At 36.7% G+C, this 27,691-nt stretch overlaps 2 protein-coding genes across 4 annotated transcripts in view; one reads left to right on the top strand and one right to left on the bottom strand.

Moving 5' to 3' along the window:
- The window catches only part of GIGYF2 (GRB10 interacting GYF protein 2), a 132,347-nt gene that overhangs the window by 33,376 nt on the left and 71,280 nt on the right, over positions 1-27,691 (top strand). For both annotated transcript variants that reach the window (XM_060105989.1, XM_060105990.1), the window contains 5 exons: positions 1,799-1,928; positions 2,903-2,998; positions 9,283-9,394; positions 13,624-13,735; positions 14,593-14,633. In XM_060105989.1, coding sequence (XP_059961972.1) covers positions 1,799-1,928; positions 2,903-2,998; positions 9,283-9,394; positions 13,624-13,735; positions 14,593-14,633 — 491 coding nt within the window. The remainder of the gene's footprint in view (positions 1-1,798; positions 1,929-2,902; positions 2,999-9,282; positions 9,395-13,623; positions 13,736-14,592; positions 14,634-27,691) is intronic.
- Positions 18,445-21,888, bottom strand: KCNJ13 (potassium inwardly rectifying channel subfamily J member 13). 2 transcript variants are annotated; one of them, XM_060105991.1, is made up of 2 exons: positions 21,429-21,888; positions 18,445-19,067 (listed from the first exon to the last, which is right to left on the bottom strand). In XM_060105991.1, exons 1-2 carry the CDS (start codon positions 21,886-21,888, stop codon positions 18,445-18,447), a joined length of 1,083 nt encoding a protein of 360 aa, XP_059961974.1. The 2 variants fall into 2 exon arrangements, with proteins under 2 accessions (XP_059961974.1, XP_059961975.1); XM_060105992.1 differs by having other exon boundaries at positions 19,007-19,067; positions 21,665-21,888.

Below are 27,691 nucleotides of genomic sequence, written 5' to 3'. Positions count from 1 at the left end.
GGACTCTCAACCACTGCGCCACCAGGGAAGCCCTCCTTATCTTTTAGAGAGAACATTCTGAAATATTTAGAGATGAGATAACTTTTCTTCAAAAGATTTTCTCAAAACTTGAAAATAATTTCCTTTAAAAATCTTGAAAGCCGAAGATTTCCTTCAAAATAGTATTAAAGGATGGTTAGATGATGCTGCAGAAGGAGCAGTATGGATTGTGGACTGGGTGATAGGTACATGGCAGTTTGTTATATTCTTGTTACTTTTATATATGTTCAAAATTGTCCATAATAAAACATTAAAAAATAAGTGGAAAGAGAAGATAGAAACACTGAAATAAAAAACAAAACCCTAGAGTCTAACTTTACTAATGCATACTCCTTTTTTTTTTTTTTTTGGTATTGCTTTCTACATGTAAGCACATTTTATATATTTACTATGTACATACTGTTTTTTTCTGCCATTTTTGAATAATGTGCAAGTATTTACTCTGCTTGGCCTTCACACTTTTTAATGTATAATTTGTAGACCATTCTCCCCTCCCCTTTTTTGTCAATAAAGCTTAGCAATTTGGGGGATATATTTTAATGCTTCTGTTGAATTTTCCTTTGTGCTAAACTACTGTATTGCAGTACCGTGGTCCCTTTTACCCTTGTTATCTATTACTTTATAGAACTTTGGGCCACTCCCAGATAATCAGCTACTCCTGATGGTAGTTTTCCCACTTGCTAGTTGACGCAGTGCTGCAGTACGATCATACTCTTGCCATTTTTTTGCTGAGGTTCTCCCCCGCACCCTGCTCCTTTTTAAAATAAAAACATCTTATTATAAAATTAAAATGTTTCTCTTTTCCCAGTTCCATTCCTTAGAGGCAGCTGCTATTATCAGCTAGAAGTATATTTTTACTTTTTTTTCTTAGTAAATATGGCTTTTATATTTTTTCTCCTTGTACTGCACTTTTTTCACTGCATTTTTAAATTCTCTACACTGATCACTAATTGCTTTCATTAAAAGTGAATTATGAAATATTGCGGGCATATATAAAAGTATCATCTTTTTTATAAGCTTCTGTATTTTGCTTTTTCTTTTGTGTAGCATACTTTGTTAAATATTAGCAAATCATTCTTTGAAGTGGCTGTTTTAGTTTATAATCCCACAAATACTACTTGAGAATTTGCATTGTTTTACATCCTTACCAACAACTGGTATTGTCAGATTTATTAATTTTTATTAATCTAGTGGTTGTAAGGTGATATATGACTTTTGTTTTAATTATATGTTATTATTATTATTATTTTTTTTGCTGTACGCGGGCCTCTCACTGCTGTGGCCTCTCCCGTTGCGGAGCACAGGCTCTGGACACACAGGCTCCGCGGCCATGGCTCGCGGGCCCAGCCGCTCTGCGGTATGTGGGATCTTCCGGGATCGGGGCACGAACCCGCGTCCCCTGCATCGGCAGGCGGACTCTCAACCACTGCGCCACCAGGGAAGCCCTATATGTTATTTTTATAGTTTGGAAAAAGGTGTCCCCATCTCACCCCCTAAGCTTCTCACAGACATGCCACGATACTTCCTAAGTTAAGGAATTTTCAAATGGTTGTCTAGTTATTTCTCAATGAGCTGTTTTCTTAGTGAGCTATTATAGCAGGTTGTGTTAGAGCTAAAATCTTGGATACTTTGAGATAATGGGGTTTTTTTTCTGTTCTTTTTTATTTTATAAAATTTTTATAGTATATTATATGAAAATAAAAAGTCCTTACTGCCAGAATATTTGGCACTTCATTTTATATTCTGTCTACTGTTTTAGGCTCCGAGCTCTGTCCAGTGGTGGGAGTATTACATCCCCTCCTCTTTCTCCAGCATTGCCGAAGTATAAATTAGCAGACTATCGTTATGGCAGAGAAGAAATGTTAGCACTTTTCCTTAAAGACAACAAGGTAAGAAAGTAGGAAAGAGTTCAGAATTATGAATGAGATTTCAGGTTATGTACAATTATGTGCTGATATATGAAACAGCCATGGTTTTTCTCTCTACCTTTTTTTTTCCTGCTTTGAAACCTGCAGTAGTTCACAGAGGCTCTTCTAAATGTTACGTACTCTTTATTTTTTTAGAGAAGACCTAACATTTCATTACAGGAGTAGAAAGCTTCATGAAAACAGGAGAGTAGTCAGGACTTAATGCTTTGTCTAACTAATTTCCTCTTAACCTCTATTTCTATCCCAGTATGATGGCTGAGAAAGGAAGAATTTTTCTCTTCTCTCTTTATTGCATCTCTCCTTATTCTTTCCAGTTAGGAGTGAGAAGGGCAGATGCTTCTGTTGTTCTTTTCTTTTGAGTTAAATATAAAATTTTCAGTGGGGACAAAATCTTAAAATGTGACACCACGTTTGTGTTACTTATAAATGATCAAAACTCAAACAGTATAAAAATACCTTTTTTAAAAAACATTTTTATTGGAGTATAATTGCTTTACAATGGTGTGTTAGTTTCTGCTTTATATAAAATACACTTTCATTACCTGACTTGTGAGAAATAACATTATTTCTAAGTATACTTTGTTTTTAATTTTATTAATGGATTAAGAATCAAATTTTAGTGATGGTTGCTTAGGACAGATACAGTTGCTTGTAAAACTCTCCTACCACTTTGTGCTTTGAGTTAAATGTGCACTGTGGAATACCAGAGTCAGTGCTGTATATCAAATCTGAGAGTGGTAGTCTGATGGGAGGACAGGGAAAGTGACTGGGGTTTTTAATGTTTGACCTTTTCAGAATATTAATTGTGTCTCAATAAGCTTTAATCCATATTTTTAATAATCAGCAACAGGTGAATCAAAGAATATTTTCTTGTTTTATCTTCTTGTAATTAGAGGGATAGCATTAATCTCTTGGTCATGTGTTTGGTCAAACAGATACCTTCAGACCTTCTGGATAAAGAATTTCTGCCTATCCTACAGGAGGAACCCCTGCCGCCATTGGCTCTTGTACCCTTTACAGAAGAAGAACAGGTTGGTATCTGCCTTTGAGCTCCAGTCAAACCCTTGTTCCTTCCCAGTGAGGCATGAAAATGTGAAGTTCCTACTCAGGCCCTAAGGAGTGTCCTCCATTCCCCCCAGATCTGCTTCCTTCTTACTCTTTTCTTGGTGTTTGGATGCCTCTCTTAGTTGACTAGATTCTGCTTTAGATCTGAAGCTGTTGAGTATAAGGAGATGTATTTGAGTAGAGAGAAAGTTATTTTTGGGGGGAGAGGGCTGTCTTTTCAGAAACATGTCGTTTTTCAGTTCTTCTGCAAAACATGAATTCTCACCAATTTTTTACCAGTTCTTACATTAAAGGAAAATGTAGATCTTCAGCTTACAATGTGCTTAAAAATATGCTCTTCTGTCACGCATTTTTTTAAAAAAATAAATTTATTTATTTATTTTTGGCTGCGTTGGGTCTTCGTTGCTGCACATGGGCTTTCTCTAGTTGTGGCGAGCAGGGGCTACTCTTCGTTGCGGTGTGCAGGCTTCTCATTGTGGTGGCTTCTCTTTGTTGTGGAGCACGGGCTCTAGGCACGCGGGCTGCAGTTGTTGTGGCCCTGTCACCAATTTTTAAAATGATATTGTGAGAAAGTTAGAGTTTTGGGCTGGAAAGTAGCACATTTTGTGTTTGTCCTTTTATAGTGTACTAAGTGAATACAGCAGAGTTGTATGCTACAGAATCAGTACACAAATATCAGTTGTATTTCTGTATACTAGCAATGGACAGTTCACAAAGGAAATTAAGAAAACAATTCCATTTACAGTAGTATTAAAAACAAAATACTTGGTTGAACTTCCCTGGTGGCATAGTGGTTAAGAATTCGCCTGCTGTGCAGGGGATACGGGTTTGATCTCTGGTCAGGGGAGATCCCACATGCTACGGGGCACCTAAGCCCTCGAGCCACAACTACTGAGCCCATGCACCACAGCTGCTGAAGCCCGCGCAACCTAGATCCCAAGCGCCACAACTAATGAGCCCACATACCACAACTACTGAAGCCCACATGCTCTAGGGCCTGTGAGCTGCAACAAGAGAAGCCACCGCAGTGAGAAGCCTGTGCACTGCAACGAAGAGTAGCCCCCACTGGCCGCAACTAGAGAAAGCCCATGTGTAGCAATGAAGATCCAATGCAGCCAAAAATAAAAATAAAAAAACAAAATACTTAGGAATAAGGAGGTATAAAACTTTTGCATAAAAGTATAAAACACTGTTGAAAGAAATTAAAGGCTAGATAAGTGGAAAGGCATCAGCATTTATTAAGCCATGGAAGACTTAATATTGTTAATCGATCTACTGTCAGTACAGTCCCCATCAAAATCCCAGTGGCGTTTTGGGTAGAAACTGACCAGCTGATCTTAAAATTCATATGGAATTGCAAGGGACCCTAAGTAGTTAAAACAATTTTGAAAAAGAAGAACAAAGCTGGAGGACCTATACTTCCAGTTTTAGAACTTACTACAAAGCTACAGTAATCAAAACTGTGGCTTAAGGATAGACATATAGATCAGCTGATTAGAATTGAAAGTTTGGAAATAAAAACAAAACACTCCATACTGCTAAATTGTTTTTAAGCAGCTTTGTATGAGGGTATTTCTTTTGTTTCACTGCTGCCATACCTGTAGCATTTTACCATTACTTCTGCTATGTTCAGTATTTTTATTAATTAATTAATTATTTTGAATAAGCAGTAAATCATATGGTTTAAAAATCAAAATTTACAGAACAGTGTATAATAGAAAATCTCTCTCCCATCCTTTCCCCCAGCAGCCTGTCTCCTTTTCCGAAAGGCAGCCAGTGTTAGCAGCTTCTTGTATATTTTTCCAAGTAAATATGTTTTCCCCCTTTTTGTGCAGGTGATGGTGTATACTAAGCTTTGTTCTATACTTCCAACATTATTTTTATTGAAAAAATTCTCTGAAGATATGGATAAAATATTCTTCCATTGTTTTACTTTGCATTTCTTTCCCTAGTGCAGAGTTTCTTAGATGTTTGCATTTATATTTCTTTTAATTTTTTGTTCTTGTCTTTGCCAGTTTTTCTTTTGGATAGTAATCTTTTTCTTGAGCTAGCCCTAACCCTAACCTGTTAAATTTTCTAAATTTTTAATTGCATTTGATTTCATTTAGGATTTTTTTAATGTAGAAGCTAATTTTTATATAGCTCAGTATACCAGTTTCAATCTTTTGTGATTATTTTTCCAACTGTTTATGAATATTTTTAATAGTTTCTTTTTATTTTTCCTTAAATGACTGCCTGGATTTCTTAGAGACTACATGGGCCAGAAAAGCTTTGTAATAAGTAGGGAGGAGGACTTGCTACTAGTTACCAAAACGTGATAGACTTTTAATTAAAAAAAAAAAGTAACTGTATCATTCAGAAAAATCCTGTAACATTTCTAAGAAATTGTATTTACTAAGGGCTACACAAATCATTTGAAAAATCAAAAATTATTCAACAAATGCTGCTGGGAAGTGTTGGTTAACAATTTGAAAAGGAATAAAGTTAGGTATGCAGTACATCTACACACCAAAATTAGTTCTAGAATGACTAAAGGAGTAACTCTTCATTTTGTTTTTATAATGGAAAAGTTTATCTTAAGGTGTTATGGTCTGGATGCTATAATCACAAGAGCTTAATGTAAGGATTGGGAAGTTTTCATGGTAATCACAGAAGACCATCAGGGTGCATTTTTGGAAGCATTTAAAAAGGCATCATTTAGGAATTTCTGACACTTGGTAGCCTTTCTTTTTGTAAAATATGTTGGAGTAGGACAGTACTTAAAGCTGGCAAAAGGTTCATTAACATTTTGAAGTGTGTACTTTGGATGGTCATGTACCTGTTCAGGAATTGCTTAGATCTTCCTAGACTAGAGTTTTGTATACTTATTCACCCTATTACTCTGATTGGGGAGGTAAATAATTCTAATAACCTAAAGTAGCTTCTTGCTGCATATCTTGGTTCCTGAAGTTACCTGAAGGGAATATTTTATCTTTAAACTGCAAGGTAGTTTTCTGCTTGTGCACATTCCCTCACTACCCCCGCCCCCCCCCCGCCCCAATACACTCACACACATATATATACACGCATATATATACATGCATGCATGTATAAAATATAACTAGGTAAAAGGTTTTCTGAGAACAAAACGCTTAAATAAGATCTCCCAGTTGCTCTTTGTTTTGACATTTCCCTGTATGTATATCACAGTTTGAAAAGCATGACTCTACACATTACACTTGTAATTTAGGTAGCTGCTACCAGATTGGTGTGTTTTATTTATTTGACATCAAAGAAAATCACTTATGCATTGTTGAATAGATAACACATGTATATACAAAATTCACAAAGTGTATATAGTGAAAAAGCAAGTTGGTGAGTAACCCAGACTCTCGCTACCTATTATTCTTTCTCAGGAATAACCACTGTTTCCATTTTCTTGTGTTCCCTTCCTAGGGTATTTAATACATCTGCAACTATCTATGCATCTATTCTTTTAAACACACATACATACACATAAATGGTAGCCTACTGTGCATACAGTTCTACACTTTACTGTTTTCACCTGAGCATCTATTTAGGAAATAATAACAGATTATTGTTTAGCTTTTAATATGTGTCAGACCCTGTTCTAAACACTTGTTGCTTAATATGTTAAGTGCTTGCAACAACCCACGCAGTAGATTCCTATTCACATTATATAGATGAGGAAAATGAGGCACAGAGAAGTTGAGTAAAGGAGCCAAAATTCACTCTCGGGCAGTCTAGCCTCTCCATGCTCTTAACTCCAGCTATGCTTTATATCTTTGTATTGATATATTAGGCTGACTGTATGAAATTGTAGCTTTCTGGATCAGAAATGGTTGAATATTAGCCATTTTATATGGTCAACCCTAATAGAGTTGCCTCAATTTTTTTTAAAACATGATTACCTATTTTATTTATTTATTTATTTGTCTATCTATCTATTTATTTATTTATTTATCTGTTTATCTATTTATTTATTTATCTATCTATTTATTTATCTATCTTTATGTATGTATGTATGTATGTATGTATGTATGTATGTATGTATGTATTTATTGGCTGCGCCGCTTGGCATGTGGGATCTTAATTCCCCAACCAGGGATTGAATCCCTGCCCCCTGTAGTGGAAGCTTGGAGTCTTAACCATTGGACTGCCAGCGAAGTTCCAGCCTCACTTTTTTAAACAACTGCACAGAATTCCCTGTATAGATGGCCATGATTTTTAAATTAGCTCCTTTTGGTTGATACTTAGCAGGTTGCCATTTTTGCTTTTACAAATAGTACTGCAGTTAAAATCTTTCTGCTTATGTTATTTTTCACATGTGTAAGAAGAGGAATTGTTGTGTCAAAGGGTATGGACATTTAAATAGACTTTGAGAAATTGCCTTCCAGAGATTATACCAGTTTGCACTTTGAGCTGCAATGTGTGAGGATGTATGAAAGCATATGAGAGTTTCCCTGAATGCCATAGATGGGTGCATTTGAGTTTCATACATGTAATACTTTGGTAATGAGGTGTTCAACAGTGTCAGATCCTGGTATACGTAATACAGTTAGCTCTGACCTCTGTTTTTCTAATTTTAGAATATATTAATCTAGATTTTGGGACTTCATAGTCTTGCTTAATTGTGATCCCAGAGGCATTATTCAGTAACTCCACTGGTTACTCTGTGTTAAAAGGTAAATTAATGCATATGTTTCAACCAGCTTTTTTTTTTCTTTTAAGTTTTATTTAAAAATAGTTGGAAATAAGTACTAATCAAGTTTGGTATCTGCCTCTAGTTTTTAGTTATCAATTACATTTTAAGTCTTCAGTGTTGAAGTTACTTGATTATATGATTTTATACCTATAAAAGTCAAAGGAAAAAACTTCCATTGATAAGTTTCTAAAAGTTATCTGAACAAATTGTATTGAATGCAGTTCTGAAAAAGACAAGTAATGACAGGTAATGAGGAGAAAATGAGCCATATATTAAAACAAGAAATTCAGTAATGAAAGTAGAAGTTTTAAAAACCAATTACATGTTGATTTCTTCAAAAGAGGTATAGACAATCACATTTGAATTGATCTTGAATCAGAACAGCAAATCAGGACTTCACAGTGGAGAACAATTTGGACTTAAAATATTAGTTGAATTGCAGGATTCTATTTCCCTGTGATTTAGGTAGCTGCTACCAGATTGGTGTGCTCTTAAGCCTCACTTCTTGCCCCTTTGCCAGGAGGGCCCTTGGCTACAGCCACGCTGAAGTTGGATTTGCCACACTGTTACCACACCTGCATTTTTGCACAGATGTCTATTAGGTTCTAAGTTTATAGAAAGTATTCAGGTAAGGATATATTCCAACATTTTCTGAGTTTAAAACTCTCTTACGAAATTCTCCTTCAAATGCCCAGGATTTTGACATCTTATAGATCATTTTTCAGTATTTTTATAATTGCTTCTTGCTTTACCTTTTCCTAAGCTCTGTATATTCCATTTATCCAGAAGTATCAACTAAACATTTTTGATTGATATTTTTGAATCCCAGACCTCCTGTCTTCCTGTGTCCCTCTTCATGTTTGAAGGATGCCCACCCGCTACTATTGTTGTATTTGACCCTTTTCCAGATTGACTGTGGGTGCAAGTGCAGGCTAAAGACCAAGCGATTGGGATTTTGTTTATTTTTTTCAAACATTCTCTCCCCGTACCTGTTTAGATGGTTGATCTTATGTAGGTTCTTACTTTGCCCTTCCCCATTCACCCCTGATACCTGTCATTCTATTAAATACTAGTTGGAGTTGCTAATTCACAGTGGTGAGCAGAATGAGGCAAAATGATCATTTTTTTCTTTATCATACTGTTGATTCAGACCTTTTGTGACTCCCTCTCATTTCCACCTTTCAGTAGTTAAGGGACCCTTTCAAACCAGATCTCTTTTACCGAGTATTCTGTATATATTATGATGCATAAATATCCTGTCTGCTTCCGGATACATACAGCATTTAGAGTTTGTCTGCTTAATATTTCCTCACAGAACCTAACATAGTGTAAGGCATTGGTTGTTAATGTTTGTTGATCTGAAATGTTAATTTGAAATTTTCAGCTAAAATCAGGTTTTGGAGCATCTTAGTGGGTCGTGTAGTGATTGTTTCCCATTTCTAGTAGTCATTAAGTGCCATTTTATAGATGCAGTGGGAGATGGCCAGGAACAGCATGCAGTTTTATTTGTTTTATTCATTTTCTTCTTTCTCTCTTTTTTGGCAGAGAAACTTTTCCATGTCTGTAAACAGTGCTGCTGTCCTGCGACTGACAGGACGAGGAGGAGGAGGAACCGTGGTGGGGGCTCCTAGAGGTCGAAGTTCTTCAAGAGGGCGAGGTGAGCTTTCATGTGAAGAAAGTAATGGTGGAGACGGTGGAGAGAGAGGATAGGGAGATCGCTTTAAAAATATTTTGATATTTGGTTTTTAAAAGACTGCTCTTTGACATTAATTGCCTAATAAATGTCCTGAACATTTGTTTTCTGAACTGTTTCTCAGCGCATCTATTCCACAACCTCTGATTTGGAGTAGAGGAAGGTAATTCTAGCTTAAGAGATTTGAGTGTGAATCATTCTAGATGGTCCTAGTTATCTTTGGCAAATATCCATTGTCCTCATCCCCAGGGGATCTTACACTTTGAGCGCCAGAGCTCCCTGAAGTGCCTTGGCTGCTGGAGCGGCACCCAGGTCCCTGCCAGGCCTCTGTGACACAGGGTCTATGCCATATAAGGCCGTGTGCCGGGAGTGTCCCCAGCCAGAGAGAGGCGTTTGTAAAAGCTGTCTCATCAATACTAGACCTATTTTAGGGTGTAGAACAACAACAACAAAATTATGCAGTCATCCTTTATTGAACCTGTAGTTTCATATTGTGTAGATTTGTGTCTTTTCTTGGAAGAATAATTCTTACTTTGATATACTTGTTCTTTGATATCTGCTCCCTATTTGGGGTTCGTTGATCTTCTGCTACTTAAGGGCATTCTTTTTGTTTGTTTGTTTTAAAATAAATTTATTTTATTTATTTTGTTTTTGGCTGTATTGGGTCTTTGTTGCTGCGCACGGGCTTTCTCTAGTTGTGGCGCGCGGGGGCTACTCTTCGTCGTGGTGCGCGGGCTTCTCATTGCAGTGGTTTCTCTTGTGGAGCACGGGCTCTAGGCGCGCGGGCTTCAGTAGTTGTGACACTCGGACTCAGTAGTTGTGGCTCGCAGGCTCTAGAGCGCAGGCTCAGTAGTTATGGCTCACAGGCTTAGTTGCTCTGCGGCATGTGGGATCTTCCCAGACCAGGGCTTGAACCCATGTCCCCTACATTGGCAGGAGGATTCTTAACCACTGTGCCACCAGGGAAGTCCCCTTAAGGGCATTCTTAATGTTTGTAATATAAATATTTACTTGAGCTTTTACTTCTGAGTTGGTTAAATCATAGCAGAAGTGTAAACATACCTTGTAATTTTAAGAGGTGCTTTAGGAAGAATTGGGTGTCTGCAAAAACGGAGATTGAAGCATGTGTGTGTTGTGTTTCAGAAGTCCACAGGCCGTTTAGACTCCCCTATGCATGTGATTAGGTTCCATTGATCCAGAATTCGTCTGAGATCTGTTCTTCTCGGTGGTGTGATGATGGTGTTTTGAGGCTGGCTGTGGCCTGGTCCTTGGGTGTTTTCCTGTGTTCTTCTGCAGTGGGCTGGCAGCGAGGAGAGGTTGCACTTAGGCAGCTTTGCCGCTAGTGCTTTTCAGGGCGTGGCATTGAGAGATCTTATATTAATTAAGGAGTATGGACCACAAGCAGCTGTTTTTGGTTCCTCAAGCGACCACCAATGTTGTGTATTGCAAATACCAACCAATCTCTCTAAATAGGCTTTAAAAAAATTCCATATCAAGAAACTAATGAAGGGTTGATAAATTTCTTCCTGCCTTCTGGCTTCTTTGAAGTGTGTAGGGTTATCCCATAGGATAGAACTCTTACATTCAGAATTTAAACGGGGCATGTATAAAAGATACTGTGATAAAAGCAGTGACTTAATTAACATTGATGTGAGTGAATGATGTGAAACTAGTCAAATGAATGAACTGACTGGGTGAAAAATACTTCTAACACCACTGTCCCAACTGTGATTCTTTTTAATGGTTTCATAAGGCCTTTAATCTGTGGTTTTGTTTTCTTCACTTATTACTTAATTTTAACTTATGGGTTAAATAAATAGTGATTAATGTGGCTTTTTTTTGCACGGGCAGCACTAACATCAGATGATTATCCTGGCCCTTTCCAACTTGAGAAAACTTTGATGTGAAAATCGACTGACTTCCAGACTTCGGAATATCATGAGAACTAGTAAAACTTAAATAAACAAACAGGAAAACAACATGAATTTGTCATCTTTTTATTTATCTGGTTAAGATGTTCAACAGTAAAGCATATCTACACAACTGTCAGCTACTGTCTTCATCATTATTAAAGGAAGTATATTTTAATCCTCCCAGAGAATAGGGTGAAAACTCAGACAATAGGGCAGTCATTTAAATTTAACTTTATGAAAGATTTACCATGTTGTATTTACTTGCTCCTCCTTATATGGGGACTACATTTATAGATGATTATGGGCCTTGTACTTTGAAGATTGTTCCTTACATTTTACAAGCTGGAAAGCTCTAGAATCTGATTCTTTTTTTGTGCCCACTTATAAAGCTTTAGGCTCATAAGGAGGACCAGTGCCAGTGCTAGTCGTAACTGGCAGAAAATATTTTGTCTGTGGTTTGCTTATTTTTCTGGCAACTTTGGAAGGCTGTTTTTCGTATTCATCTGTTTCCAGAATAAAACACTTTTTCAAGGTGCTATGTACTTAATGGTTTTCTTGAGAAAATTGTTCTCTAAAAGGACAGGGGGCTTTTTTTCTTTCACCCTAAAAATCTCATTGTAGGGGATCACCCCAGTGTAATATAACAGTTTGTATTACACTGTTTTAGGATCTTAAATAAAATGTATGTATTTCCTGAGGATAGAGGTTCGAAACTGGACATTGACTTTAAGATGACTTGAAGTTAAGTTGGTACAACTGGAAGGTAACTGGAAGGTAAGATTATTGTAGTTCAACCCTAGTCCCCACTTCCATTTTACAGATGAAGAAATTGATACTTGGATTAGTTGAGAGGGTATTTATGTACATAAAATTCTATGCATTATTTTTGTATTCCATAATGTCATATAGAAGTACAATTGTATTGAGTCAATTCTTGATGAATTATAACTAAGAAGTAGAAATACTGCATGGATATTTGAAACAATTATTTAACTCAATTGTATTTAGCTTTGGAATGCATTCATGCTTTTATTCAAGATTCATCATCAGTTTTCTTTGGGTGGTTTTATACCGCGGGAGAAGTTGAGCTAGGGATAATGGCTAAGATTTCATCTAAGTATAAATACATCCCTAGGCACCTCCCTGCCCTCCAGTTTTCTTACCTGTGTGTTGGATGCAAATGGTGTATCCAACACACAGGTTAGTTGGGAAATCCTCACACTATACAGAAAGTATAAAGCTGAAAGTGCATACTGCCTTCTGCCCCCACATGCAACATTTGGATTTATATCATTCCTGACCCTAAGTATGCAGCCATATCATTTATATACATGGAATCTTTTTTATATGTATTGTTCTTTGGCATACTTCTGTCATTCAGCAGAATAATGTAGATTTCTTTTAATGTCAGTACTTTATCTTCTGTGGCTTCCTGGTGTTCTACTGAATTGTTTTATCAGAATTTATTTAGCCAATTCTTTACTGATTAAGTTCTGTTTTTTTAAAAATTGCAGTGAACATCTTCGTATATATGTATTTGCATATTTGTTCGAGTATTTCTATTAGGATAAATTCTAGTTAGAATTGTTGAGTCAAATTTTGATAGATTAATCAAATTGCTTTCAGTAAAGGCCAGTGTACACTTGAGCTACTGGAGTTTCTAAATTCCTACGTCCACACATTCTTACCAGCTGTGCAGTTCGAATATTTAGTGCTGCCTGATATTTTTCTTCAAGATATGAGCAAACAGGAAAGAGTACCTTTGGTTGCTGTGGAATATCCTTTAAGGAGTTAGTTCACAAAATTGTTAGTTTAGAGTTGACCCAATTAAATTATCCTTTCTCTGGAGTTAAAGAAATTAATTTGACATTTGTGCTTGCCTTTTGTACTTTATCTGCTCTCTTCTCAAACTCTCCACATCTTCCATTTTTGTTGAAAATAATACAATAAAAGGCTTGATTTGTAGTAATGGTTTACTGATCTTAGAATTTCACAATTGAATTTTTTATTAAGGAGCTTAATGTTGATACTATTTCTTGTTCAGGACTGGAACTGGGACTCTTACACAGTTTTCTAACTTGTTTTTTTATCCTCCTGTGGTCTAGCTGCTTCAGTGCTGTCATTGGTCTCACTGGTAAAGATTCAGTGGGCCTTGCTAAATATTTAAATGTAGACATCCTACTTTGTATATAGACAGAACTTCAGAGATTAATGTTTGGCGTTGAACTTGTGCCAGATGTTGACATCTGACTGTCATTTTTTCTGTTTTCTTATTTTCAGGCAGAGGCAGAGGTGAATGTGGTTTCTACCAAAGAAGCTTTGATGAAGTAGAGGGTGTGTTTGGTCGAGGAGGTGGCAGGGAAATGCATAGGTCGCAGAGCTGGGAGGAAAGGTAACTAAAAGGATCCACATCTTGGTATAAAGACTTCTTGGTGTAAAAAACATTTCTTTTACGCTTTCTGCAGAGGAGAAGGCCGTTTGTAGAGTTAGAAGGTTTCATTTTTCAAAAAATGCTGTTAATTGAATATCAATTATGTTAGAAATGTTTAAGTGATCCTTATTTAAAGGAAGAAGCATTCTAGATAAATACATTCATATTTTAGTGCCAGCATGGATATTTAATAGTTAATTAGATTTGCTGTTTGATTAGTGCTCAGTGGGAAGCATCTTCATTTTACTGTTTGTTGCTGTTAATCAAAGCATCTTCTCTATATTGTTTGTGACTTTATATGAAGTCTTTCAAGATGAGCAAAGGCAGTTGCACAGAGATACATGTACAAAGATGTCCACTGTGATAATATTTATAATATAAAATAATGCGAAATAAACCAAACAGCTTAATATCAGTGTGGTTTCTTATATAATAGTGTATCCACACAGTAGAATAGTATATAACCATTAAAGTTAGGATAATTTTGAAAATGTCTAGTGATATGTAAAAACACATTCTAAAAGCAGTATATAAAGCTCTGTACAGCAGATACCTAAAATAAAACATGTATCTAATTAAAAAAATAACATTTCTGGGTCTATAGAAGCTAGCTTTTGGTAGGTGAGATGGTGGATATTTTTGTTTTCATCTTTGTGCTTTTCTGTATTTTCCAAAGGTTAAGCAATAACAGTGTATTTGTTTTATAATTTGAAAAAGAAAGAAATGCTATTAAGAAAGATAGGAAAATGGGTGTCATAGATGGGAAATCTATGTATTACTCTCAAGATTTGTTTGAAACTTATTTTTACCTTTTCTAGGGGTGATAGACGTTTTGAAAAACCAGGGCGAAAAGATGTAGGTAAGACTTTCTTACTGTTTTGAAGTATTTTTATCTGGATTTCCATGATATTGGTTCTTAACAAGGCTCACACATAAGGATACATTTATTAAAAATTGACTCAATTACTTGCATCTCTCCAGTAGATGGGGTTGTAGCATTGCTTGCATTTAGAGTTCCATGGTTATTTGAGGGCTTTATTGCATGAAACCAGGGATGATAAATATAACCGTTAGGATTTACTTGATTTAACTTTTTAGGTCTGTGTGTTCTCTGCAAGACATATATTCTTTATTAAAGCTATCTTATGAATTGAAATTTCAAGTTAGGAAGCAGGCTATTAACTCCTTTTCCAGTGAAGATAGTATGTCACAGGTGAGAAGAAATAGAGAAAATACTAGAATGTTCGCTTTTGTATTAGAGAGCAAAGGCTAAAACTGTGAATGTTCTTACTATGAATGTCGTTTATTCATCTCGTCTTTTTGATGTATAATCTTTCTTTTTTTCAGGGCAATGTCCACATAGATCTATGAAAATATTTTGTAGTGGCTTTTATTGAATGCTTTTTTAAATAAGCTGCTCACTTCAGGTTATTAAATAAACTGTGTTAATGATTCTGAGCTTCTCTTTTTATAAGTAATCCACTTTTGTTGAAAATACTGTAGATTAAAAAAGATTGCTCATACTGTATCTTACTCTCTCAAAGAACAGCAGTACTTAACTAGTTTGTTGGGACACACATATTGATCAATTGTGAGACGTCCTATGACATCAAATTAAGATAATTTGAGTACTGAAGGTTCCAGAATGATTTGTTCTTTTTAAAGTTAGAGATGGTTCTTATCATATATTTGCTTCTTATGTGTAGAGAAATGGGTGGAATTAGAGGCATGTGGGTTAGAATTGTGCATGACCCTTGTGAATACCTGTGGGAGAATGTGGAGGTGGGAAAAGGCCTGTAATATTCAAATTATAATTCCTATTCAATAGAAATTGATTGATGCACGGGGGAGATTAGTTCTGGTGATCATCTTACGGTATGGTTCTGTGAGGATGGAAGTACAAGATCATTTAAAAAAATCCAGGTGATACCGAAAGGTTCAACTCAGTGCATTTTGGTGTGAAATGCTTTGAAGCAGACATAGCAATTTTTGGTTATTAGGCTGCTGCTGGCAGTTGGTAATATGGGCTTGTACATATATAAAAGTAGGCCTTAGGGCTTCCCTGGTGGCTCAGTGGTTGAGAGTCTGCCTGCCGATGCAGGGAACACGGGTTGGTACCCTGGTCCGGGAAGATCCCACATGCTGCGGAGCGGCTGGGCCCGTGAGCCATGGCCGCTGAGCCTGTGCGTCCGGAGCCTGTGCTCTGCAACGGGAGAGGCCACAGCAGTGAGAGGCCCACACACCGCAAAAAAACCCCAAAAAAACAAAAAACTAGGCCTTATGATTTTTAGTATCTACTTGTCTTCAGTTTATTGGGACTGTCATGCTATCTGGATTGGTTTCCACAAGCATTTTTTAACTTAGTTCCAACGTGGTCTCCCTGATCATGTATCCGAGATATCGTCACTGATTTCTCAGGTGGCCCAGGTAAGTGAGCTGTAGAGCCAGGAGTTAGAGCTGCTTTTCCCACTTTCCAGTAAATTTCCCCCTCTTTTAGTCTGTACTCCATTCACCTGAAAGGATAATGGGGCCTTTGCAGAAAACTTAATCCTTAACATAGAGGATGTGATTCTTTGAAGTAAAAGAATCACAAACAGTTCTTTCAGAAGCTTTCGGCCTCCTAGACAGAGGTATTTGATTGCATTTCTTAGTTGTCTATTTATTAAATAGCATTAGTATACCAACGGAGTTCTCTTTGGGGTGTGTGTGTGTAGGGAAAGTTATATCTAATTTTCAGATGCAAAGTTTATGTATAAATAGTATAGTAAGACACTTCTCTGACTTGAATGGAGAATATACTGCATCTGTATTGAGACTCAGATCCTAGACAGGTCTTGCTCACTTCCTAATTGCGTGACTTTAGGCAACCTCTCTGAACTGTTGGAATTGCTCTATGTAAGTGATGTAGAGCTCTTAGGAAAAAATATACCATGTAAATCTTCAGTACTTATTTTCATCAGTTTAGGTGAATCTTGTTAACTTTATATAGAAATAAGAATTCCTGCTGTCTGTATGTGTTACAACAATCTTGGGTTGGAGGAAAACCTGTTGGTCTAGCTAGTACTTAAGAATGCCTAAGATTTTCAAACAGCAAAAGTTCACAGTGATTAAGTTTCTGTGTCCTTGATATACTTTGCTATAATTAGTCTTAGACCACTCCAAAGTTCTTTATTTTCTCTTCCTTTTGGTCTAGGAGTAGAAAAATGTGACTTGCTTCTGTGCCCTGCTTTTCACAACTGCTTCCCTTTACTAGCTAGTATTTATTTTAAGAGATGATTCCTGTGTGGGTCATCACCAGTAGGGAGGGTTAATCTTTCACTTTTTTCACATAAACCTGGGTAAGGGAAATTTCAGAAAAGAATAACAGCAACAAATCTATTTGAAATCTGATAGGGTGACTTTTTTGGTTCCTGTTTGAGGACAGTTTGATTTTTTTATTGAAATGACAAGTTTACAAAGGATAGTCTTAAGTTAAACTGGAGGTAAGTGGAAGTGTTCATCCTAGTATATGCAAAATTAAAAAAGCAGAGAAAGCATAATTTTCATGGAGTATTAGATTTGGAAAGAAATAGTAGAGTTCATCTAGTCCAACCTCCTGCTGGTGAATAAACACTCATTTTGTGTTTATAGAAAAAACTATCTGAAGTTTGAAACAGGAATTTGGGTTTGAAAATACTTCATTGCCTAATTATTTTTTGCTTTTTCTGTTGAAGATTTTTCCCCTAGTTGAATTATATCTAAAACTTTATGTCTACAAAAACGTAAATATATTTGCATCTATGAGGTTTTTATACCATTGAATGGACCCTGAGCAGAAAGGGAATGTTTTTACTTAGGTCGGAAGTTATTCAGATGAATAGTTGGTTATAATTTTTAAATCACTATTTGATTAGTATGCATGGTAGCTTTAAAGCAGATATAATTTTGCATCCCCTTGCTCAAATACCACCCTGCAGTTTCCTTCAGCCTAGAGCTTATTTTAACTTGCTCTGATCACTTTCTGCCACAAATGTATGAATATGTGCATATGTTTGGGTATCATGCTCAAATGCTTTTAGAGTTATGTATAAATCTATTCTTCGCTGTTTTCTTGTGAATTTTTGTTCTTAGCTGTTAAAAATTAAGGGGGTAATATTTACCCTAGTTTTGTTTTATAAAGAACCAAAGGACTGATCTTTGTTGCCTTGAAGAAATAACAGTTTTAAAAGAGTGTTCACTAAATATTGTGAAATCATCATTCTACCAAGGGAGCTAGGTTTGAAACTAGGCCGCTGCTTCAACTTGCAGATGAAAATGAGAAATTTATGGCTGATATTCTTAGCGTTCAGCTGTGTTAAACTTCACTGTCCATTTTACCTTCATTACTGGTATCATACCACATCCATACAAACTCACCAACAGCATTTCTGTTATTGTAAATATCTGTTACATTCAGATGCATTGATTTCAGCAGAGAACCACAGATACAAACTTTGTTTAATGTTATATTTCCACAATGTGTATTGCTAGCCATTTTTTTTATGGGCAGAGGCTTGATCACCATGATGTAATCAGAAAGATGTAATCAGCATTGGAAAAAAGAAAACGTGAGATATGATGAAGGAAAAATAGGTGCATAACTGGCTGAGTATATTTAATACATTAAAAAAATAGGGCGCTATGGATATTTCTTACTCTGTCAGTCCTGTTTCAGAGATCTGAAAAGTGTCGATGCTTTGTCCATTGATATGGATGTCCAGGTCAGTCCTGTTTGGGCTCTTGGAGACCAGAGGCGTTGGAAGTTCAGGAATAGTCTTATCAAAATTCTCCATCTTGATTTGATATTCACCTTTGGAACCTCGGGTCAGCAGAGATGCAAAACAGTGATGTAACATGATCTCGGAGGGTAGGTAGGATGTCCTCCTTTGGCATATTTCTCCAGTGCCTTCCTGCATTGCTGAAAGGAACACAACTAATTCAAAGTGGGGAGGATTTTCATGCTGGAGCAGAGTAGCCAGGGGACTCGGTGGTATAATGGAGTGATAGTAGGTTAGTGGAAAGATAAAGAATGGGCATTCCTCAGAACTGATGCCGTCAAGGTGGAAGTCCACACTGGTCTGGTGGAGTTCGCCGTTTTCTCTTTCCTGATAGAGTACAGCTGAGACCCGAACACTGGTTAGAGGGCTAGGTCGAGTGTTGGCCACTTGGAAAATAAGATTAGGTTTACCATCTATGTGAGCTACTACTGCTAAGTCAGTAAAGCGAATTGAGAAAGCTCGATTTTTTGGCCGGGCGATCTTCGCCACAAAGGCACCTAAATTAGAAACCATTGAATTTTTTTTAGAATGAACAGTTTAAATATCAATACCTTTTCTGAATGAGAAGGATCTTGCAAATGTTTCTACATTTCTGGGTGCCATGCCTTCGAAATGAGTCAGGAATTGAACTTGTTAATTTCTCGTTAGCCTGAAGGATTTTGCAAAACGGTACATACATTCTTTATTGTAAAACTGCGATTTCAGAATGGGTAAGCAAAATTCATTTTGTTACATAGAAATGTAAAACTTTAGTTTGTTATGAAGTGGAGGAGTGGTCATTTCCTGTATTCCTGCCCCTGCTTTAAAAATAATGTAACAGAAAATAAATGCAATTTAGTTGCAACCAGATTACTTCAAGTGTAAATAGAGGTTAGATTCATAGTAGAATGATTTGTGGTAGGGAGGGGACCTGTAGAACAAGTGCCATTGAAGAATTTTTTTTTTTTTTTTTTCTTTTTGCGGTATGCGGGCCTCTCACTGTTGTGGCCTCTCCGGTTGCGGAGCACAGGCTCCGGATGCGCAGGCCCAGCGGCCATGGCTCACGGGCCCAGCCGCTCCGCGGCATATGGGATCCTCCCAGACCGGGGCACGAACCCGTATCTCCTGCATCGGCAGGCGGACTCTCAACCACTGCGCCACCAGGGAGGCCCCATTGAAGAATTTTTAACTTTGAAATTTATACAAACCTTTTTTCTTTTAAGAAGGCTCTGTCTCTAAGGTGGTTTTCAGTGTACCCTTCAAGTGCATCCTCCATGTGCCCCCCAGCAGGTAGATCAGGGTTTCTTAACTACTTTTGTGCCACAGATGTTGGCAGGCTGGTGAGGTCTATGGACCTTTTATTAGAATTATGCTTTAAACGCATTAAAATAAAGTATATAAAAAGGAAACCAAATACACTGAAATCCAGTTGAACATTTAAAAAATTATAATGTGTACTATATGTGCTTTTTTAATGCATTAAATAAAAAAATACAGTGGAGGTTTAGTACTGTAATTTTGAAGTATTATAGTATGATATGAAAATACCTGGGATTTCTGTTTGTAACAAAGTTACGGGTATTGCCGATGCTTTTGTTTTTTGTTGCCTACATTTATAATCAAAGGAAATACCAAATTTCAGTTAGAGGTTAGTGTAAAAGAAAAAAAAGATGCAAGTTCTTCCTGTCTAAGTTCACATATTCTCTAAATTTTATCGAATGGCCCAGTGTAAGAACTCTTCTTGTAAAAATTAAGTGATTTGCTACAGGTTGTAAAAGCCAGTTGGTAGCACACTGGGACCTTTATTCCAGACCACTGTTAATATCGCCCATAGTGTGTTAAAACAAGGTTTTCTCTTTGTTTTGTTTTTTATTTTTTAATTGTATATATCACTAGCCCTACTTTATTAGAGCAAAGAGTATCATGTGTTGCCAGTTTTATACGCAAAATACCATAATCATTGTGGCCTATTTCCAGTACATGCTCAGGATATGTATACTTGTTCTCTCATCTGCAATGCTGACTACGGTGCTCTGGGCTCATTAGTAATGAGTAAATGTTGAAAAGATGAACTCAGAGGAGAAAATTCTAGCCCAGTAAAGGTTAAAAAAAAAATCAAATTCCTCTGTTAGGTAAAATGAGTGTCAAAATATGCATTGAACATATTTATTCACTTATTTAACAAAATATTTAGCTTCTCTGAAAAACTCCTTTTAGATTTTTTGTTAATATTTTTTTGGCTGGTAGCATAATGATCCCTTTTTTCTTAAGAAATTTCAATATGTAAAATTTAAGTATAGAGAGAGGTTTCTTAAAATTTCTCCTATTGTTTGACCCTAGGCTCTTCCTTTCAGTCTCAGGCATTACCTGCCAATAATGCAAATAAATTATTCTGTAGTACAGTTGCTTATAACTGACTATACCCATTCCAAAACATTCGTACATTTTTTTTTTTTTTTAAGAACAAAAACAGTTACCTGTGGGGACTTCCCTGGTGACGCAGTGGTTAAGAATCGGCCTGCCAATGCAGGGGACATGGGTTCGATCCCTGTACCGGGAAGATCCCACATGCCACGGAACAGCTGAGCCCGTGTGCCACAACTACTGAGCCTGTACTCTAGAGCCCGCGTGCCACAACTACTGAAGCCTGTGTGCCGCAACTGCTGAAGCCTGTGCTCTCTAGGGCCCACGTGCCACAACTACTGAAGCCTGTGTGCCTAGACCCTGTGCTCCGCGACAAGAGAAGCCACCTCAATGAGAAGCCCGTGCAACGCAATGAAGAGTAGCCCCCGCTCGCTGCAACTAGAGAAAGCCCGCACGCAGCAATGAAGACCCACCGCAGCCAAAAATAAAACAAACAAAATACAAAAAACAATTACCTGTGATGAAGGCCTCTAGCATGAGGCCTAGGAGCATTTGTATGGCAAGTAGGGCGATTGCACTAGGACAGTCACCACTGGGGAACATGGTACCATAACCAATTGTGAGTTGTGTCTCCAGGGAGAAGGAGAATGCAGCTGTGAAACTGGTGATGTACTTGACACAGATAGTGTGGTTTTCAGGTGGGGCATCATGATCTAGTTCCAGATCACCATTCATCTCAGCTAGAACATACCAGAGCACTGCAAAGACAAGCCAGTGGATAACAAAAGAAGCAGAAAAAACCAACATCATCCAGCGCCAGCGCATGTCCATTAGGATTCCCCAAGCGTCTCGAAGATATGCAAGACCTCTTTGAGCGCCATCCATTTGAAGTGTGCTATGGCCATCCTTGGTGACCATCCTCCGGTATCTCTGAGTTAGGAGAGGAGCAATAACTTTGCAATTACTGCCATCCATCTCAGGCTGTAATTCTCTGAAATCAAGAGTAAATTAGTAAACTCTTAACGGTTTTTCAGGTAATATTAATAAATTCTGAGACTTTGTTTTGTAATTTTTTTGGAATGCTTCCCTGACTGCTGGGCAGGCTTTCCCAGTCTGATAGCTCTTTCTCTTTTCTCTTTACATAAGGGAGCATTTACTGACGTAAGTTATTCATTTGATAGCTAATCATGGATTGCCTTAGGATATCTCTTATTGGTTCCTTTAATGACTGTTAAAATATTGTTTGGCATTTTAACAAATCCCCAAGGGTTGGGATTACGATTCATGTCCTTTTTGACACTCTTGTATCTTTCTTGCACAAGTCGAGGCTTCAAGTATGTATTGATTTGACTAAACATTATGTGTAACAACTTTCCATAATTAATAATTTATAACTATGAATAATTCATAATGAAAAGGAACGTTAAATATGTGTTCCTCTGTTTAAATAAATAGAAATCATTTAGAAGTGTAGTGTTGAACTGTCTGAAAATGTTTTGAAGCCACACTTATTGCTAGGATAAGAGTAAGCTTTTAGAGATCCATAGTTCCGTTGTATGCTTTATAATTAGCCTATTGAAAGTTCTGTGATTAGGTTTTATTTGTTTTTGTTACTTTGTGGTCATTTTCATGGAGTCTTTCCTTCTGTGGCTCATGGATTGCTGCCCTTCTGAATATTCTAGATGCTGATTAGATTGTGGGGTAGAGAGAAAATTATTTTCTTGGCAAAATAAGAAATTCCAGGTAAAGATTCCAAGGTAATATTAATTTTGAAAGTAAACGAGCCAGGTACTTCCCTGGTGGTCCAGTGGCTAAGATTCCAGTGGCTGCCAATGCAGAGGGCCAGACCCCACATGCCACAACTGAAAGAGTTCACTTGCCGCAACTAAAGATTCCACGTGTTGCAACTAAAGATCCTGCATGCCACAACTAAGACCTCATGCAGCCAAATAAGTAAATAAATAATTTTTTTTAAAAAAAGGCAATGCCTTAAAAAAGAAAAAAAAGAAGTAAATGAACCAGAAGAAAAAGCTTCGAGTTTAATGAACCAAAATAATCATTAAGACATTAAATGTCAATTTTAGAAACATTAGTAAAGTTAGTTTTTAGCTATAAACGGTTTTCATCTGTGTTTCTTCTTTTCTCTGTGTGGTGAGTCGAAATCTAATGTGCGCTTTCCATGTGACCATCCTTGCATATGACAAAGGTGTCAAAGACTTATGCAGAGGCAAGCAGAAACAGAATGGGAAATGCAACTTTGCTTCCCTTGAATCTGCCTTTCTTCTTTGCCACAATCCAGTACTACGAGTTTATACATGACTCTTTTCGATGCTTCCTCCTTCAGAAGTAGATGCCCTTGGAGGTGTTGCATATCACCTTCCTACCTTTTGAATGACAATGATACTTTGCTTGAGTTTGCTGGATGGACCCTCCTATGTCTAGGGACTTTGGGGCTTTGGAGACTGGCTTCCTGTGTTGTTGGAATTGGGCATTGGCCAGCTGGGTATATACTTTCCCTTTTGTCCTAAGGCTGATTTAACATTTATTGGTGATGTTAGAGACATTCTCTTATATTTTCTTCACATATGAGTTGCTGATGGAACACTGGGTTGATTTGTTAACTTTATTTAGATTAGATGGTCATTTCTATTTCATGTTAAATTTTTTTTTTTAATCTTAGGGCATTAATGTTTTATAATTTATTATCCTAACAAGTTGTCATTATCATTTTATTTAGTTTTTTTTTTCTTGGTACAGCTATTTAATTACTCATTTTGCTAGATTTTTTGATGTTTTAGAAGACCTGATCTCTGCCTTTTTGGAAATTATAATAATAGCAACAAAATATTCATAGGCATTGTGCTAGGTGCTTTCATTACTGCATTGTCTCTAATTCTTTGGTATCTCAGCAAGATAGACATTCTTTTTTTTTTTTTTTTTTTTTTTTTGCGATACATGGGCCTCTCACTGTTGTGACCTCTCCCGTTGCAGAGCGCAGGCTCAGCGGCCATGGCTTACGGGCCCAGCTGCTCTGCGGCATGTGGGATCTTCCTGGACTGGGGCATGAACCCGTGTCCCCTGCATCGGCAGGCGGACTCGCAACCACTGTGCCACCAGGGAAGCCCCCCCTTTTTTTTTTAAAGATAGACATTCTTATCCTATTTTTCAGATGAGATCACTGAGGATCAGGCAGATAAAAGAAGTTTTCACAAGGTGTATGGATTATTTTGCAAGTCTGACTAACTTAACAGTTGATTAATTTTTTTTTTTTTAACTACAAGAAGCTGTCTATTTAGAGTTTGGTGAGATAAAAAGTCTTTCCCAAGATGACTGGTACTGCATTCACAAAATAGTCTTTGACAGCCTGATTTTTAGCACCTTTAGAACTCTCCTGTCCGCAGAAATGTCTCAAATATCCATTTTAAATCATTGTTAATTTTATGCATGATTTTTATGTCAATAATGATTAATAATATTGGCTAATATATATTATTTATTATGTGCCAGGAATCATACCAAGCACTTCACATGTATTGACTCATGTGAAGCCAATAGCAATGCCTGGCACAGAGTAACCTCTTTGAGCTATTAGTTGCTTTACTGGTATTAATAATGTTTCTTAACTTTCCTAGTAATAAGTACCATTATTCATGCCCATTTTATAGATAATGAAACTGAGCCACAGTGAGTTTCCTGAGGTCACAAAGGTAGTAAGTGGTGGTCAGTTCCTGCTCAGTCCGTAGTCCAGAGTCAGTGCTATATTGCCTCAAAAATAGACATTTTGACCCTAGTTAGCTTTTGTGAATAACACGTTACATTTGACTAGTTTTGTCCAAGAGCCCCTACAGAATATTTGTTCTTCAGAAATGCTTAGGCTAAGACCTTTGATTTGTAGGCAAGAAGGATATTTTCAGTTAAGGAAGACATCTTGCAAGATTTGAAGATTAGTACAATCAGAATTATTGTACATAGTCTAGTCTTAGATCCTATAGACCAACAGAGTTAAAACAAAAGGTGGAGAGGAGAGTTCTTATAAAGCATTGCCAAATTTGTATTTTGCCAGGTGAGAAAATAATTTTAAAAATATAATACTTTCATCATAATTTTATAAAAGAAAAGACATTTTGACACTTGAAGAAGGGTATAGCAATAAAGGGAAGCTGGCTGCCTTCAGTAAGTTTGTGAACCACTGTGTGGTTTTGCATTGTCCATGGCTTTGACCTTTATTGTTTCTTGCTTCCTGCCTATGTGAAAATGCCCATGATGAAGCTGTACACTAGTGCTGTTCCACTTATGGAACCACTGATTGCTTATTGTATCATAGTAATTTGTGGGCGGAAAGGTCCATGATTCTTCTTGATTCTCAGCTTGCTTCATTAAGTTCTAAAATTCATTACCTGAGGAGACAGCCTTTGTATACATACTATAACTAACAAAATTGGTTATTTTCATTTGGGCCTTTTCAGGATTGTAACTTCTTACCTATAGCTTTTGTAGTACTCTTGCTCTAGGCTTTTACAGTTCTTTTTCTCTTGCAACTAAGTAAATACACGAAAAAACCTGTGAACAGGGCAGTCAGAAGGCTAATATCAAAACAGTGAAGCATTATCCTTTTTATATATAAAACCTTCCTAAATCTTGTTTAGATGGTGTTGGAAAGTGGAATAGTTGAGAGAGGTAAGATTTCAATCTCCATGTAACAGATTACCCTGAATAACTCCATTCTTTGCACTCATGTAGTCAGTGTGGTTTAGCATAACGAGGACAGGGTGGGAAATCTAGCTGACCCGGTTCTGGCTCTGTTGGTTACATAGCTGTGTCAGTTTGGGTGAGCTACCCAATCCCCTTGGCCGGGCTTCCTTATATCAAAAAGAGAAAGAAAAGAAGAAATTAAATAACATGATCCTTTAAAATCCTACATGTTTGTAAACTCATTACCATTTCCCTCCACTGATACAGGTTTCCTGTGTGATTTTTTTCTATATAATTTTATATATGCTTGTATGGCATTTAAAACATTAAATTATTGTTGCCCAATGTATGTAGATTTTCTTTCCATCAAATTTAAAAGTGTCTGATGGACAGACATTATGTTTATATTATTATATTTCCAGGTTATTTTCATATCTCTACAGGTACACAAGTGCTTTTTCAATGTGTTTTTCCTAGTCTGTATTTATATGATTCTTGTAAATTGATCCCAGTAGAAAGTAGAATTGGGATGGTTTGCTTGTATCTCTCTGTGGGCTATAAAATATTTGCCCATTTATAAACCGTTTGATGGAAAAAATAGTACTTTATAAAAATGATAGTTTGGATGCTTCATTGATCATCAAAATAATGGATTCATTTTACTCATTAGGTTGTAGCACTCAGAATTATGTCTTTTATTGTCATGTTGTAATGTAGTAGTATAGTTCATATTAAACAGTTAAGATATAAGTTATAATAACTACAAATGTTAAATGAGTACAGTATTACTGTGTATTTGTTCACTTCTGGTGTAAACAGTTTAAGACTGTGGAGAGAGTCATAATCATCTCTCCTGCCCTCCATAATTAGGGCAAATAGTATGAGTTATAATTCTATTATATAAGCTCAGAGATTCTTTTATATTTTAATTTCTTATTTGTAGAAGCACCTAATTTCAGCAATAATTTCATGCTTAAAAAGAAATTAGGACACTCATCATTTTTCCTATGGCTTAAAAAAGTAAAAATGATTTTTTTGGGGGGGGTGTCTTTTTTTTGCTCATTTTGGGTTTCTTTAATCCCTTCCAAAAAAAAAAGATACATTTTTTAAAAAGCCACTGAATTTTTTCCAGTGTCTTTCTCTTCCCATTTCTATATTATAATGGAGAATTAGTATACATTTACTAAAACAATTAAGAAGAAAATTTCCAATAATGCTTTCAAGAGGACTATTATTGTATTTCCAAAGTTTAAGGAAAAAGAATAAAGAACCTTAATGTATGACTCTGTAGGTAATGTCTTTGTTTTAAAACTCTATTGGCAATATCTAGCTCCATCCCTATTTGTCAGTCAGTTTTTTTCTCTGTTCTCCTTAAGGAAAGAAATAAGATTGAATATTTTCTCATGTACTCACCAGTTCTTTTGCTGGGCCAGCTTTATACACGGGTAGGTCTGGAGGAAGCTTTCAAAGCCTGTCTTTTTGGTGAGGTAATTTTAATCTACAAGTCCAGCTTGTAGGTTCTCTTCTTGGACTGGGTTTACGGTTCACATTGCTCTGTTTATAATGTCGTGGGGGCTGGTTTCAGCTGAAGTTGATGTGATTGGTCACTTAGTCTGCGGGGGGCCAGTTAGCTCTGATCCTGTGGAAAAGAATGCTGGTTTGTTAGGAGGTCTTTCTTTACCCATCACAGACCTTAACAACTCTGGAGAAAGCCTCCAGAACTGACTTGGAGAAGGGGTGCATTTTTTCTCTCTAATCAGGACTGGTCTTTTAGTAAGTTTGCATAATCTTACTTAAGAGTTTATTTAAAAGTTCAAAGGGATAAAATTCCCTGCAAGATTTCCTTTCAGCCATCTTTCCTTATATAGCATGTTTAAGTGTGAGATATTTCCTTTACTAATCTTTTTTTCCTCCATGTCTTTTGGGAATATTTCCTTGGATGAGGACTTTTAGGTAGAAATTAATGAATTGATTTTACTAGTTTTCTTTTCATATCCCATCTCATCAGAATGACTACCACTAATTCTAGAACTAGTAATAGAGGTAATTTAGTTACCTGAAATCTTTTTTGGGGGAGCAAGGAGGC

Source organism: Mesoplodon densirostris, chromosome 8 (assembly GCF_025265405.1).
Source record: "Mesoplodon densirostris isolate mMesDen1 chromosome 8, mMesDen1 primary haplotype, whole genome shotgun sequence".
NCBI classification, from domain to species: Eukaryota; Metazoa; Chordata; class Mammalia; order Artiodactyla; family Ziphiidae; genus Mesoplodon; species Mesoplodon densirostris.
Note: the sequence above shows the minus strand (reverse complement) of the source record. Positions and strands in the feature narration are given on the sequence as shown.

Excerpts from the sequence above, each read along its gene's own strand:
- KCNJ13 (XM_060105991.1), bottom strand. The coding sequence starts at position 21,888 with ATGGATGGCAGTAATTGCAAAGTTATTGCTCCTCTCCTAACTCAGAGA. Across the intron at positions 19,068-21,428 it reads GCTAGAGGCCTTCATCACAG|GTGCCTTTGTGGCGAAGATC; the intron begins GTAATTGTTTTT and ends TTTCTAATTTAG.